At 35.9% G+C, this 16,488-nt stretch overlaps 1 protein-coding gene across 2 annotated transcripts in view; it reads right to left on the bottom strand.

The window, feature by feature from the left end:
• The window catches only part of LOC127842630 (aryl hydrocarbon receptor nuclear translocator-like protein 2), a 50,025-nt gene extending 34,618 nt beyond the window's left edge, over nt 1-15,407 (bottom strand). Inside the window, exons 1-2 of one of the 2 annotated variants that reach the window (XM_052372244.1) lie at nt 15,379-15,407; nt 6,405-6,541 (exon numbers count right to left, since the gene is read on the bottom strand). In XM_052372244.1, the coding sequence (XP_052228204.1) occupies nt 6,405-6,541 (137 nt within the window). In that variant the 5' untranslated portion in view covers nt 15,379-15,407. Of the gene's footprint in view, nt 1-6,404; nt 6,542-15,313 lie in introns of both variants that reach the window. The other variant, XM_052372243.1, reaches the window with a different exon arrangement.
• Nucleotides 15,408-16,488: the final 1,081 nt, after the last annotated feature.

Below are 16,488 nucleotides of genomic sequence, written 5' to 3'. Positions count from 1 at the left end.
CAAGTCATGCAGGTAGACTCACACATAAACAAGAGCACCGCATAATGGGTGCCACACTCGGCTGTGGGTGCATTTTTGAAGAAATGAAAGCTTGTCAGATTTTTTTTTTTTTTTAGAGGTCACAGTGACCCAAATATGGGTGTGGCATGTAGAACTCATCAAGGTGAAGCTACATATGAAGTTTCAAAGTTGTAGGTGGAAGCACTTTGATTTTAGAGCCAATGTTCAAAACCTTGACAAAATGTTAAGGTTTTAGCACGACGCGGACTGCAGACACGACGACGGACACGACGAGCTGGCTATGACAATACCTCGGGTTTTCTCCGAAAACAGCCGAGCTAAAAATCAGGGAAATAACTGAAAGCATTTAGTAAAAAACTCTTTAACTGAATGACATATGGTCAGACTGCAACTATAATTATGCCACCCTACTGGGCACATAACAATCTAAAAGTTAACGACGGACACAGTCACCACAATAGCTTACCATGAGCACTTTGTGCTCATGTGAGCTAAACACAAGTCCTTTTTATAATCAATAACATTATGTGATAAACATGAAGCTATTTATACTCTAAAGTAAAGTTTTACACTTAAAAGGAATCACAATCACACATCTATTGTTTTGGTGCACTTTTGACTGTCCAGTGCCTATTCACATGGTAACTTGCATGAAGCTGTAAATCACCTATCCAAGTGACAGATGACATAGAAATATATGGGTCATTGAAATTTCTGTATTTGGAAATATTATGTAAAATGTAGGTCTTTATATTGAGGGTCTTCAAATTGGACATGTTTGGGGTTTAAAAACAATACATATTTTGGGAATATTCAAATGGTGTCTGAACTATACATTTGAATGGGATTGAATATTCAAAAAGTTTTTCCATCCCTCAATAATACTATGTTTGTGAAGACCATTAATTTTTGTACTTCTAATAACAAGAGGGCCTGAAAGGCCCAAAGTCGCTCACCTGAGATAACAAGATATTATTGGGACAAATCTTCTGACCAAGTTTCATGAAGATCGGAAACTAAATGTGGCCTCTAGAGTGTTAACAAGGTTTTACTATAGCCATCAGGGATCATATTTTTGTCGGTTTTGTCGGTCCTAGACCGATTGAGGTCATGAAAGACCGATTGAAAATCCCAAACAGTCGGTCTGATTCTGTTTGCTAAAATTCCCATGTCATGAAATCGAGTACACAGTGCACACCCTAATTACATTCTTATCTCGATTAGGTGTGATAAACCATTCGCTGCAGTCTCTAAAACTGTCAGGACCAGATTATTGCACGTCAGCTGACTAGTATCAGAGTATGGCCCCAAGCAGCGAAGATTCGCGCGGCTGTGTATTAGTCATGCGTGAATAACCCCGTGTCAATATCAATCGATAATTTCACTGGCTTATACCTAGCACAATTGGTCCGTAAGGTGTACTCGTCCCGGATGAAATGGTTGACAGTTACTTTGGAGATACAAACCTCGATGTTATCCTCGTGGAAATTGTGCATTTCATGCATGATACAGTAAACTGTCATATAAACAAAGAAGAAAATCGGATATTCGGCAATAATTGTGGGCGGACCTTATACACTGAAAGCACGCGCTGTAATTAAACAAAATATGCCGATACATTTTCCACCAGCGTAACAATTCGGCAATAAATAAATAAAAGTCGCGGATCTGATCGACAGAACAGCCGAAAGTTATTTTTATGGGCGGAACTTCACATAAAATAGTACACAAGAAAAATAATATACATTGTATAAATCTTCAGTAAAAATCGTGTTAGAATCGTAATAATTCCTGTTCTTCATTGTTTGTTGTTGAATTACAGACGACTGAAAGTTTATATGCGTGGTTTCAAATCATTTAATCCCTACGCATCTTAACTATCGGCCGTGGGTTATTTGACTATAAACTATAACGTACATGAATTATTTCTTAACTATTTGGTTTTGTTATTGTCAGTAACAAACCTACGCACAGACATTTGTTTGGTTCAATGCATGTTTGTAAGCTATTATCGACTTGACAACAATTTAAAACATCGGTATAGATTTACACAGACTAATAATATTGACAACGATGAAAAACAGTCAGATAAAACAGCGCACGAAACAACCAATGTCAATGAACTAGCAAATGATTAAACAAAATGAGAAAACTCGTATGTTCCGTTTAAAAATAATGCCTAAGGGAATTTAACTTGTACATTTATTATACCATCTTCATGAATAGCAAAATCAATGGTATATATTTTAACGTAATTTGTCATGATTTCGGATATAAATTTTCGGACCCTTTTTCCCCATTTAAATCCGGACCGATTGATGTTGCGGGAAAATATGATCCCTGATAGCCATATAAGGAAAAATGCCCCGCCTCCTGGCAGCCATGTTTTTCAACCAACCGGCATCATTTTTTAACTCATCCAAGATATTATTGGGATGAATCTTCTGACCAAGTTTCATGACGATCGGACAGTAAATGTGGCCTCTAGAGTGTTAACAAGATTTTACTATAGCCATATTAGGAAAATTGCCCTGCCCCTTGGAAGCCATGTTTTTCAAGCAAACATAATTATTTTCAAACTAATCCAAGATATCATTGAGACCAATCTTCTGACCAAATTTCATGAAGACTGGACAATAAATGTGGCCTCTAGAGTGTTAACAAGGTTTTACTATAGCCATATATAGCCATAAAAGGAAAAATGCCCCGTCCCCTGGTGGCCATGTTTTTCAGACAATGGTTACCATTTTCGAACTCATCCAAGGTATCATTAGGACAAATCTTCTGACCAAGTTTTATGATGATCTGAAAATAAATGTGACCTCTAGAGTGTTAACAAGGATTTACTATAGACATATAAGGAAAAATGCCCGGCCCCCGTGGTGGCCATGTTTTTCAACCAACCGGCATCATATTTGAACTCGTCCAAGTTATTGTTGGGATAAATCTTCTGACCGAGTTTCATGAAGATCGGACTATAAATGTGGCCTCTAGAGTGTTTACAAGGATTTACTAAAGCCATATAAGAAAAAATGCCCCGCCCCTTGGCAGCCATGTTTTTCAATCAAACTTAACCATGTTCGAACTCATCGAAAATATCAATAAGACAAATCTTCTGACCAAATTTCATGAAGATCGAAAAATAAATGTGGCCTCTAGAGTGTTAACAAGGTTTTACTATAGACATATCAGGAAAAATGCCTCGCCCCTTGGCAGCCATGTTTTTCAAGCAAAGGTTACCATTTTTGAACTCATCCAGGATATCATTGAGACAAATCTTCTGAGCAAGTTTCATGAAAATCGGAAAATAAATGTGGCCTCTAGAATGTTAACAAGGTTTTACAAAAGCCATATAAGGAAAAATGCCCCGCCCCCTGCCGGCCATGTTTTTCAACCAACTGACATCATTTTCGAACTCATCCAAGATATTATTGGGATGAATCTTCTGACCAAGTTTTATGAGGATCGGACAATATATGTGGCCTCTAGAGTGTTAACAAGATTTTGCTATAGCCATATATAGCCATATAAGGAAAAATGCCCCGCCCCTAGGCAGCCATGTTTATCAAGCAAGTGTAACCATTTTCAAACTCATCCAAGATATCATTGAAACCAATCTTCTGACCAAATTTCATGAAGATTGGACAATAAATGTGGCCTCTAGAGAGTAAACAAGGCAAATGTTGGCGTCAAACAACGGACGACGGACAAAAGGCGATCACAAAAGCTCAGGTGAGCTAAAAATGTAGCAATTGCCAACCTTTACTTGATGGTCGTAAATTTTTAAGCATAAATTACGCACTTGAATTGTTTCCTTAATTTTGTATTAAATTTTGTTCATGCATAAGTTTCATACTGCAACACACTCTGCTTGATTCACATTATTTATAGTAGGTCACTAATATATTCATTATAAAGGAACTTTTATTTATATATGTTCATGCATTTACGTACTTTTTTATATAATCATGCATAAATGTAAATGTCATAATAATGGTGGCAAGCTTTATCATAATGCATTATATACTAAGATATTTATAAAGATGGATCACCAGAAAAATTATGTTTAGAATCTCCAGAAAATTGCTGTATATGAGCAAATGCTAAATCAAATACTGTCTATACACTACGTCTAGCGCGATTTCTGCCATCCACATCACATCACCGTGATTCAGCCCAGAGTGGACAATTACTAACTCACCACGATACACCGTTGAACACGGTGATTTCGCTGTGGCGAATTGCAGTGTCAGTCTCGGCGTTATCGGGAAATTGATCTCACGGTGGACCACCGCAATCGGGGTGGACCACCACGTTCTAGGTGGTTCGCGGTGAAATACATGTGCAACAACAACATTATACAAATGTACGGTCTGCAATATCGAAATGTACATGTTCATTCACATTGCAGATCGTATAATGTTGTTTTTTTAAACTTTGTTTGCACATGTATTACATGCACTTCATAATAAAATCACCGGATGTTCAACTCTTTTCTCTCGTGTTTGCCCTCTTTACAGAATCATTGACATGTCTTACATCGAGCGTGAGCAAAGTTTGCGTTTCATGCTTCAGGTTTTGTTTCAAATGTTTCTGCATGAAGTTTCTCTTGTTGTTCTTAATTAAAGATTTGTTTTTTGTTAACCTTTCGAGAAACCCTTGCTCGTTTGTGTACATATATAGCTCGCCAACAATAACATACATACATGTAACATGTACATGTAATTTGATATCAGACTATTTTTGTGATTTCCTGTTTCTTTTGTTACATGTATTGGATCGAATAAATGTACATGTACAAATTCGAGACATCCGCAGTAAGTATTAAATTCCGCGATATTTTAATATCATAGTCATGCGAAAAGATCAGTTGTCATGTTGGTGAGGAACTATTTGTATACCTGTTCTTTGTTCAATAACAAGTTCATTTTGAAACATACACTGTATGTAAAATAACGTAAAAAAAAGAAATCGTAATTTTATGGTAAATATCAAATTTATAAAGTATCGACAAGAAGTGTTGTTAAGAAATCGCGGTGAATTTAATGAGTCATAATTTCACATTTAGCTTTTTAAAAACTATTTTACTCTTTTATTTCAGATACGACCAAGAATATGGTTTTCGGAAAATAATGAACATAGTAACAACGCTGACGAGTTTTTATTATTAATATTATAAACATGCATTAAAATACTGATTATGTTATAAATATGATTTTGTTATACATGTATATGTATGTCTATTTATTGTACATGTGCCTTATTACAATACGAATAAAACGCTACTGTTTTCTTACAAAATATTGATGGAGAATGTGATGTCTACATCCATTTACTATATCGAATAAAATTGAGAATTTGATGTCTACATGAATTTACTATATCAAATAAAATGGAGAATTTGTTGTTTACATTGATTTACACATAACAGAACAGATGGTAATTGAACGCATCTTCTCACTTCTGTCGGTATTTTCTATTACAATCAAAACAAATATTCACACTCTCATCTACTCGATAAGACAGCGATATATTTTGATATAATTAGGTTAATTGGTAAATAAAGAAACTCTAATTTGACATTCACAGAAACTAATTACCAATTAACAGATCTTTTATAATTAATTAAGTAATTATCAACTCTACATGGGAGTCACCTACATAGTCAGAATCAAATAACACGTAACATGTTGATATGTAATTATTGGCAAGCTATACGTGCACTTACAAGAAAGCATTTCCGAAATTTGAACAAAAACAAACAATTCTTTAAATAAACAACAAGTAATTCTTCACGCAGAAACTGTAGAAACAAAACATAAAGTACATCATGCTTGATGTAGGACATGTCAAATGATTCTGGAACGAGGGTAAATAATATAAAATAATAACGATTGTTAACAATCAATTTACAATGTATACAAATGTACATACAAATGTAACAAAACATTCTAAAACTTTGCAAAAATTATACTGTCTGCAATATCGAAATATACCTGTTCATTCACATTTACCTGTATTTAACCGCGAACCACCGAGGCCGCGGTGGTCCACCACGATCATGGTGGTCCACCGTGAGATCGATTTCCCGATAACGCCCGCGGTGTTTAGCCACTGTCGACACGATCTATTATGATGGAAACACCTTCCGATCTCGGTGATTTTCCACGCTCAGGAAAAATTGTCCACGGTGGGAGTGTGGTGGATGGCAGAAATCGCGCTAGACGTAGTGTACTTTTTTATGTGAAAGTTCATAGATTTATAAAATCTGTCATTTTGTTTGATCTTATTTTAATCAGCCGATTTTGGTTGTTGAGGGATGCACAAGAATCAACAAAAATAGTGAATGGTGAATAATATTGGTAAAATACCGAATCACATACTTTGGAAAGGGCTCTTTCACAACTGGCGTGCAGTCTGTACTCTGTGATGGTCCCTCTTGCTGTTCCACATGTTGCTTGCAATCTTTACTTTCTATAGCGACCTGTTGCTTTTCCATTTCCAGTTTCCTATGCTTCATCTGAAATAAAAAATATAAATAAATTATATCTGATATACTTTTGTATTTCTTAGCTCCAATTTAGAGGTTTGGTAAAAATTGACTGATATAAAATTGGATTTGTTCAATCTACAACATACTGGTTATGTTAACATTGACATAGTAAACAGAGTGATCAAAGCATCTGTATATTTTATTTCTAAGCTACAACAAAGCGATAACTTTAGTAAAGAATAATCACTGTCACTTGATTTTTTTATATATGATGCTGAACCCTTAACCACTTAGATACTTATTTTGACACATTTCTAGCGCCATAGAAAGTTTAATCTAATTAAATACCTTTCTTACTAAATTCAAGTTTTAAAAGCTTTATTTCAAACCCTTAGATACTTATGAGAGTCAAACAGCATAAAACCTGATTTTCACTTTTCACTTTGCTTCTTATGGGGGAAAGGGAGGGTTAACAGTGGCTTTGACAGTCACTAGGTTTAGCCATTTCGTAAGCTCAACATTGTATTATAGGTTACATAACCCCAAACCGGAACTCCTGTTTGCAGGCTTACATGCAGTCACCTTGATACTAAGCACACATTGTTCAGTGCAAGCTGCCTAGGATTTGTAAAATACATTGCAAATGGTACGTTTTGGTATCAAATTGAAGGTATATTTGTAAGCAATAAGAAAAAAAGCCATTTTTGTGCTCTACTTTTTCTGTTGATGGTTCCCGGCTTTGAAAGTAGGTCATACTATTTTAGCCCAAAATGGCCGCCTCCACAGGTGTCAAAACCTGTGTGCCTAATCTAAGGTAAATATTTTGAGTTACGGCGTATAGAATTTAATGACATGCATTTTTTTCAAAAGATCATGCATTTATTTTTCCAATGATGTATGATGATATAGTGACTATTCGCTTGATCAGGGTAAAAATTGATATCAAACTTTTACTATTTTATATGTAATATAGAAGGAAATTAATTGCGCATACGTAACCTATAAGCAAAATGACTTGCATTTAAATCCTCACAAAGGTGCTTGTGACAGAATGGGACATTTGAGACACACTGTAGTTACGACTGTATTTATGTAATCTCCTTCAACTTTGAAGTCAATTGTGTTTATTATAATTATAACCAATTGTATTCTATAATAAAATGATCAAATCATTCCTTCATGTACATGTACTAAACAAAAACTTAACAAAACTTCCATAATGCATACTCCACAGCTTCAAGTGCAACAGTTTTCTATTCAGCACAATAAATAAAGTTAAAAATATAGACTGTTATTATTTAGTTCCAAGCAAAACAATACAAATACTTAACCTGTTCTTGTTAAAAAATTAAGATGTTAAAAAATATTCAAAATTACTGATGTACACAAATATCAAAACACATAATAAGTAATAAATTTAAAGCTGAATACCTTGTGGGAGCACCAAGCTGCCCTTAGTTTTCACCCATCACCCTATAAATTACCATCAAGCTTCACTCAAATAAAACCAAATTTCCCCTGCTGATATCCCATTTGCCTCACAGAATAGGCCAGAAACATAAATACCAGTTATATAAATATCAAATGTTACCAGGGTTTTCCCCAGGCCATTTAAGGGCCCCATTGCCGGGGCGCTTGAATTTCGAAATCAGTCTCCCCGGGGCGCTTGAAATTTTCCGATAAGTGTATTTTTTAGTAAAAAAAAAGTGGAGATTGTCCAAAAAAATCAAGGTTTCTCTATCAGAGTATCAATATTCCCTGTTTTAAAAGAGCACTCGGTACCTACTTTCACAAGTAATCGCCATAAACACCACATGGGGTAATGGATAATCCACTGATAAGAGAATAGCATGACGCGCGTATCGATTATTCTAGCCACATTACACAGTCATTTAAATGCTGACAAGGATGTATCTGGTAACTTTCCAGTCGTCAAACTGTGAAGTTCATCTTCCAATCGGTAACGCGAATGCTTATGAACGCGGGGTTAACTATCGACCATTATTTTTGATTGACGTCGTGCATGAAGTAAGAGTTTATCGCAGCTTGATTAGCAAGAAGTTCTACCATTTACGTAATATAAAACCGGTAATTAGTACAGTAAAGTACATTAAAGACGGTTTCGGGCATCATCATCACACCTTTTTACTGTAAACAAGTGTTACTTATGACTCATAATTAATACGAGAAATTAATTGCAAGTGGTTAACAATTAATTATTATAGCGAGTAAGTTGTGCAAATGACTCCCGGTTACAATTATGTGACAATTTAATTCCAGTACATGTATATTTCATCATGTCCATTTATAGAACTGATTCACCTCGTTTTTCGGACATTTATTCGACACGTAATGCGCTTTAACAAATTTTCGTTGAATTAATTATGCACACTTTTAAATGTTTCGTCCGATAATCGATAGAAAGAAGACTGATCATGGCAACCAGCCGTGATCCTCGTGGACAACGTGAATTTCATGCATAATTCCGTCAAAACATTTATTCGACTCGTAAAGTGTTTAAACAAATTATCGTTGAACTTATAACGCAACGGTTAATATTTGTTGAAATCTCAAATGGGAATAATTAATTTTGCAAATTTATTTTTTGTCGAATCTATTTCTCAATTAAAAAGAGCGCGAAAATTATACTGCATGTACAACGTCGCGTCATTTGCATACAAAAGCGTGCGTGTATTGAGCGTTTTAACAAGCACACAACAGGTCAGGGGATTGACGCATATTCAGAGGCAATATTTCATCAAATCTATAGTCACTTAAAAAATGGCAAGGTTTGTGTTAAAGAAATACTTGAGAGTTTTCATCGTAAATATTTACCAGAAAGTGATTGATAAAAACGGAATAAACGGGATTATCGGGTAATAAATAGAAACTTGAAAAGTAGTAAGTATACAGTAAAAGAGTCGGGTTGAAACGGATGTATTGGGCAATCGTTCGAGTCGGGATTTTACTATCTGTGCGGGAAAGTTTTAAAACAATTAAACAATACCAAAAAAAAAATTTTTTAATGACTGGGGAATTTTTTTGAAGAGTCATAGCGCACCAAATGACGTCTTTTGAAGCTGTTTATCTTTGAGTTATAACGCACCACAGAACGTGAATTGACACGTTAAATTTTTTAAAAATCAACGTCCGGAGGGCACACCCGAACCACCCCTAGCAGCCCCGGGGCGCCTGACAAAAATCCTGTGGAAAGCACTGAATGTTACATAAGTAAGTAACTGAGGTTGCAAATGTCTTTTTATTAAGCCTTGTCAAAATGAAATATTTGTGTGGTGTGAATAAGCTGTAAAATGTGTACTTCTGAAAGATATAACCCTTGCACACTCAGAAGCAAAGTTAAATGGCTATGTGTAATCAGCATAAAAACCAGAACAGCCTGCGAGTAACTCACAGTCTGTTCAGGTTTATACTCTTTGCTGTTCATGAGTATCTAAGGGTTGGAATTGAAGCCTTTAAAAATTGAATCCAGTAAGAAAGGTCGTTAATTTAATTTAACTCTCTGAGGGACTACAAATTTGTCAAAATACGTATCAACGAAATGTGCCCGTACAATCCAAACTTTACAATCTAATGTGTGAGGCAGCCAAAAACCGTACTTGAATCATAGATATATGGTATTAAAAACAGCAATAGTAAAATCAGGATTTTTGGAATCAATTAAAACTGTTAATATTAGTGTAAACAATAACTTAATTATGGTATGTCTATAAAGAGCTCAAAAACAACTAACCACTTAGCTGCAAATCACTGTTATTACAATTCCGAACTATCCACACCGCAAACATTTACTTTGCTTATCATTTCACTTCTTTGTTGTTTTACCAATTGTTTGAATATCACTAAGTGATAATTTTCCCGTACAAAATACAAGAAGACAAAAAGCTACATGTGTAATGCAACTGATAATCTTCTTCAAACACTTGCTATATAAATATAGTATTTGAGAAAAACATTCTGTGCTGACTGTCATGTCCTCATGCTCCAAACACAATATTTACATTCAACACTTTCTAAGATTTTTTAGACCGAATGATATTCCCTAATGACTGTTATGTTTACTTATTCCAATAACTTAAATTCACTAGTGCTTATTTCACCGCACTGTATTGTTTCTCAGGCTCTATCTGTCAATGCAGGCAATTTAATACAAGTGTTGAGTTATCAGGACTTACATCACTTAGCATCATTCTGTCATTGATTTTTCTTTCACTGTAACTAATTTTAGTCGCTTATGCAACTCAAATCAACACCCACTTATTCCATGACAATTGTCAGCAAAATTCAGAATGATCCATGCTTTGTTTGGGTTTATCATTAGCATTGAAATAGGGACATCACTCCCTTAAATATCAAAAAGCCAGAACGATCTAAAATATGCCCATGACCTCTTGGTAGCATAAAAATGCTTTGTAAATTAATGGCAGCTTTTTACTTCCACAGCATATTGTTGCATTTAAATGACGCATTCTTAAAAAAAATATCCTAAAACTTCCTGTTCATTCACAGGAGGAGAATGATCAGACAATGATAGACATGTTCGTCCAATAATGATACTGTATACAAAATTCAGATCACTAGATTCTGAGATCTTGCAATAAAAAAATCCTTAGAAAATTATATCTTGTTAATAAAGGGACAATGTTTAGCTAAAAATCATTGGATTGAAACGACCTGACAATATGTCTTTCTTAAAATGATGCTGCTATTATATTTCATTTGTGTCAGAACACACGCGTCTGAATTTTCGCTCAGAAGACAAGACAAGCAATAATTATTTATATCAGACAATATTATTAGGTTAATTTATTTTAGGATTTTCACGGATTTCTGATCTATTCATTTATCATTTGTCAATTTAAAGTAACAATTTAATTAAACAGACATAAACATTAAACAGTTATTTCGAACAATTCCAGACTTTTGAACAAGCTTCTTTGCATGATGGACATTAATTAGTAAATTAGTGTCATAGCTTAAAGGGACCTTTTCACGTTTTAATAAATTTTCAAAATTTAGACAAATTGTTTCAGATTCGCAAATGATCGTTGTAGTTATGATATTGTGAGGAAACAGTAACACTGAACATTTACTATGCTCTAAAATATCTATTATATGCATCTTTTCACGATTTAAAAACCAGAAAATAATAAAGTGTTGCAACGCAAAACGATTGAATAATTTGGAGAGTTCTGTTATTGTCGTTAGATTTTTTGACACTACAAGACTTGCTTATATAAATATATAATAAATCACTTACTGTATGAGCTAGAATGGCCAAGTGGTCTAAGCATTAAACTTTTACTTCAGGGGTCAGTGGTTCGAGCCCAGTTGAGGGTTACTTTTTTTCCTTTCTTTATATATTTTTTTTTACTGGAGCTTTTTAGATCTGATGTTCACATTTATTAATATAAAGCATTAAATGACAAACTTTATTATATGCTAAATCTGTGAAAAGGTCCCTTTAAGTTATTAAAAAAATCTTGAATCTGTATAAAAGCTGGACTTTCAGTCCTTTTTGCTTTGCTTTGTGTGAAATTGATATGTTTACATATTTTTGTATTGCATGCATGATCCATATATTACACAAGAAGAAGTCAATTTAATTATGCAAGGTTCAAAAGTTACGAGACTTCAACAAAAAACACTTTATAAGCAGACACAAAAAAGGCTTTGAAACTATTTATTGCATTGCTCACATCTCAACTTACCATTTCTACATGGTTCACCACATAAAAATCAGGGATCAACCTATAAGTAGACTTGAGCAATATCTTTGACCGATTTTGAATGAAGCCATTATCTAAAATCAGTTAACAAAGACAAAAGCTAGTCATGAGAAAATTTGAAACACATCATTGATCATTGTGTACCAACTCTTTATCAAGGTTCCCAGGTTGGCGTACTATTTAAAAGGTGAATGTGTTATCATAAAGGCAGACAGAAATGTAATAATCATGTAGTGAACAATAACAGTATAAACAAGATCAACATTATCACTGTTGAACGATTACAAGTTTATAAAATGTTGTCACCTATGGAAGTCATAGCTGAAAACATTGAATATTAGAAAAAAAAATAGGAATACATTTATTTGTTTATTTTTATTTACGTTTTAGTGCTTGAACACTTTGCATGAGTTTACAGAGACCATTGCAATTATTATCTTGTTAAGGTATGATTGAAATCGCTTCTAAAACGGAAACTAATTGATTCTTTTCAACAGTACTTTAATATATTCATGCATTAAGGTCAGTGTCACGGAGCTATACATGGGGGGAGCTAACCATAGACTATCCTATTCCACACTGCAAAACCAGATTGAAGTCACCTTTAAATATGCTAATGTCACTATTATCTGTCAAATATATATGCCATTACAATGCATGCTATGAAATAAGTAAGAGCACTTTATTAAATTGCACCGGAGAATAAAATGTACTCTTAAACACATGCTCGGCTAGCAGCATCCACATTAACATGTCATATTGGTTAATCATCCACTCAAATCAATCCATTCATTTTAAATCCGCCTTTACCAATTATATTGTTAATGATGGCATTATAACAATACTCATGTATCACAACCTTTTTCGTTCTAAGCATAAAGTTGCCATGGAAACCAGAGTTTTGAAAATTATCAGATGTTAAAGATTGATTTTTTAATTATTACATAGATCTGATGAAACCTGTTTGACTCAGACTTTTATAAAGGCTTTAAAGAACAATTCAATCTTATCAAACAGAAATAACTTTAATTCCTGCATCTAATTGGCATAATAAAACAACAAAAATCTTTAACTGAACTGGGTGTTCATTACCTACACAGATTTTAATTAGATTTGGTGACAATCCGATGAATCTGTTAAACTTACAGAGGTGGTATACAATGCTGTTACATAATCAGGATTGCAAAATTGTTTGACATTATTACATTTCATCTTGGTACAACATATTTTGGACGAATCATATTTTTAAACAACTGCTTAAGAAGTAATTTTGCTTTGATTACAACCACAATTTCCAAAAATGTATATGCAGTTTATAGATCAAATTATTAGGGTAACCTACAAAATCACAATAACTTTTAACAAATATTAAAGCTGTATATCCATAAAGCAGTAAGCAAACCTTAACCACAGCATCATGGCTTAGGTTGAAGACTGGGTGAGAAGTATAGATAAAACTACTGCATGAATAGACAAGTAATAAAGGATGAACACAATTTCTGTATTTCTTTCAAACTAAAGTTATTTAGCGGAAAACATTACCAACAAACAGACTTAATACTCCTGAATTTCTCGAAAGCATTCGACAAGGTCAATCACTTGAAGACACTCTACAAAATGCACAAAGACGGCATCCTAGATAGCACGTTACAAGCGGTCAAATCTTTCCTTATTGGTCGCCGTCAGTCTGTCTTGGTCAATGGTGACAATTCAGACGAGGTACCAGTCACATCCGGTGTCTCTCAGGGCTCTGTTCTCGGCCCTCTTCTCTTCTTGCTCTACATAAATGATCTGCCCGAAAACATAGTTTCACAGGTCCGGTTATTTGCTGATGACACTGCTGTCTATCTCACATTCTCACGGTCGACAATCCCACTGAATCTTTCCAAGTGTACGGTTATGAACATCACAAGGTCACAACACCCCTACAAATCCACATACACACTCCACGGCCAAACCCTAGAGACAGTGAGTGATGATAAATACTTGGGTGTTTGCATCACACCTTACCTCAGTTGGAATAAACACATAATCCAGGTTACCACAACAGCCAGTCAAACGCTAAACTTCATTAAACGCAACATTCCCAAAAAGCATCCACGCATTAGAGATTATGCCTGTAAAACCCTTGTCCGCCAACAACTTGAGTAAAGTACTAGCTCAGTGTGGAACCCACATACACAATACAGCATCAACAAGATCGAGATGGTCCAACGCAAGGCCGCTCAATGGGTCACCAATGATTACTCATACCGAACAGCGTTACACACATGCTAGAAAAATTAGGGTGGCATTCCCTTGAGAACAGAAGGTTTGACTCCCAGCTACTGATGTTCTACAAAATTGTGCACGGACTGGTTGCTGTACTAATGCCTCCTTACATCATCCCTCCAACCCGGCTCACTAGACATCTGGACCCTCTTTAATTGCGACAAATTCCCACACCCAATAACAATTGCAAATTTTCCATCTATCCAGCTACTATCATCGAGAACTTACTGCCAGCCAATATTGAACAGGCACCTATCCTGGACCAGTTTAGGCAGGGGGTGACCAAACTAGACCACAGTTTCTAAGCAGGTTGGCTGTTATTAACCTTTTAACTGTATATTTCTTCTTTCAATTAACACATTCATCTTTGTTTCTTAGTCTCAAAAATACATTATGTATAACTTTTATCTCCTATAAATTTTTCCTTGAATTTTCCTGCACTGACACGCGCCTGCTTGAAATGCTAATTGATGGAGATATTGTGAAAATACTGAGCTCAGGCCGGGGATTGAACCCACGACCTGCAGAGAGGTAGTCAGACACTTTAACCACGTCGCTAAAGAGCTAAACCAATAGCAAAGCTGTTGGAAGTGAACTTATTGCACTACAGAGACTAGCAGCTATATAAGAAATTAAGAATATGTCATTAGTCATTACAGAAACTACTTATTACTTAATTAGATCTAGCTTGAAATTGTATTTAGTGATTGGAGAATTGCGTGCTAATATAATTAAATATTTTTCTTGCATTATTAAAGTATGTTTTTCGAACTTAATTTACCTGTCTTATCAGCATTAAAATTATGACAACCGACGAATATTTATCAAGATATTCTCATTGTTTACCTTTTATCCATGTAAAAACTTCGCCATACAGTACACTGTTAAAAGAAATCGTGATATATCGGCTATCTCCGGAATCCTCCGTAAGCAATAAATCGTCTGCAGGTCAAGAGTGTGTTTCGCGGCTTGATCTTCTGCGGATGGCTCAGCAAATCCAGCTGAGTCCGTCACCCTCGAGCCGGACGTCTTCTTCACTGCTGAGACTGCTGTCTTCTCCAGGATGCAGCGGATCCCCCAATCCGCTGTTTATCGTCGAGAGCTCGCCTGCCCGTACCGGTCCAGAGGTCCCGTCTGTAGAGGGACGGGTACGGCGGGACAGCAAAACCACCAGTGGAAGGACATACGGGGCGGACTCGGGGTTCCTTCTGCGGGGAGGGAACCCATGAACATCGAGGGGGTGGCTTTGAAGAGGGACCCCGGGGCGCCGGTACCTAGTGCGCTCAACGTGCTGGGGAAACCGTCTCGGGGATGAAGACGACAGCCGGTGACAGCGAGAGGGGCCATAAAGGCAGAGCGGTGCTTGCACTCCCTTGGCGGAGGCGTACAGACACGAATTTGTCTTTGAATTGTCAACTACCAGTGCACATTAAGGTCTCATTGGCTACCGTGCACTGGTCTATTTGGATCTAAATTATATCTTTGGCGAATACCCGGGAAGCCGGGGTAAATTTGACCTACTTTGGCTCTAAATTAATCTTTTTCCCCTGAAAGGTCACAGGGGCAGGTCGGGCTACCATAACCTCGTGAAAAGGCCAGTAGGACCTGTAAATAAACTCTGAAATAAAAAAAAGAGTGTGTTTCGCTATCGTGATACATCGGCTCCTCTGTAAGAGAGATTGGTTTATTGAATGAATCGTCTGCTGATCCTACGAAATCCGGATAGTGCCATCTATAATCTCGCCCTTCTTTCATCAAGGGCGACATTAGACACACGAAGCGATACATGATATTTATGCGCGACAGTCGCGGCGACGCACGATATTTTGCGCGACAGTCGCGGCGACGTACGATATTTTGTGCGACAGTCGCGGCGACGCACGATATATTTAACACGATATATCGCCCTTGTGTAGGTAGCCCAAAAGGCGATATATCGTGTTAAATAAATCTTGC

This window comes from Dreissena polymorpha, chromosome 8 (genome assembly GCF_020536995.1).
Source record: "Dreissena polymorpha isolate Duluth1 chromosome 8, UMN_Dpol_1.0, whole genome shotgun sequence".
NCBI classification, from domain to species: Eukaryota; Metazoa; Mollusca; class Bivalvia; order Myida; family Dreissenidae; genus Dreissena; species Dreissena polymorpha.
The sequence above is the reverse complement of the archived record's forward strand: the minus strand, read 5'-3'. Positions and strand labels throughout refer to the sequence as shown.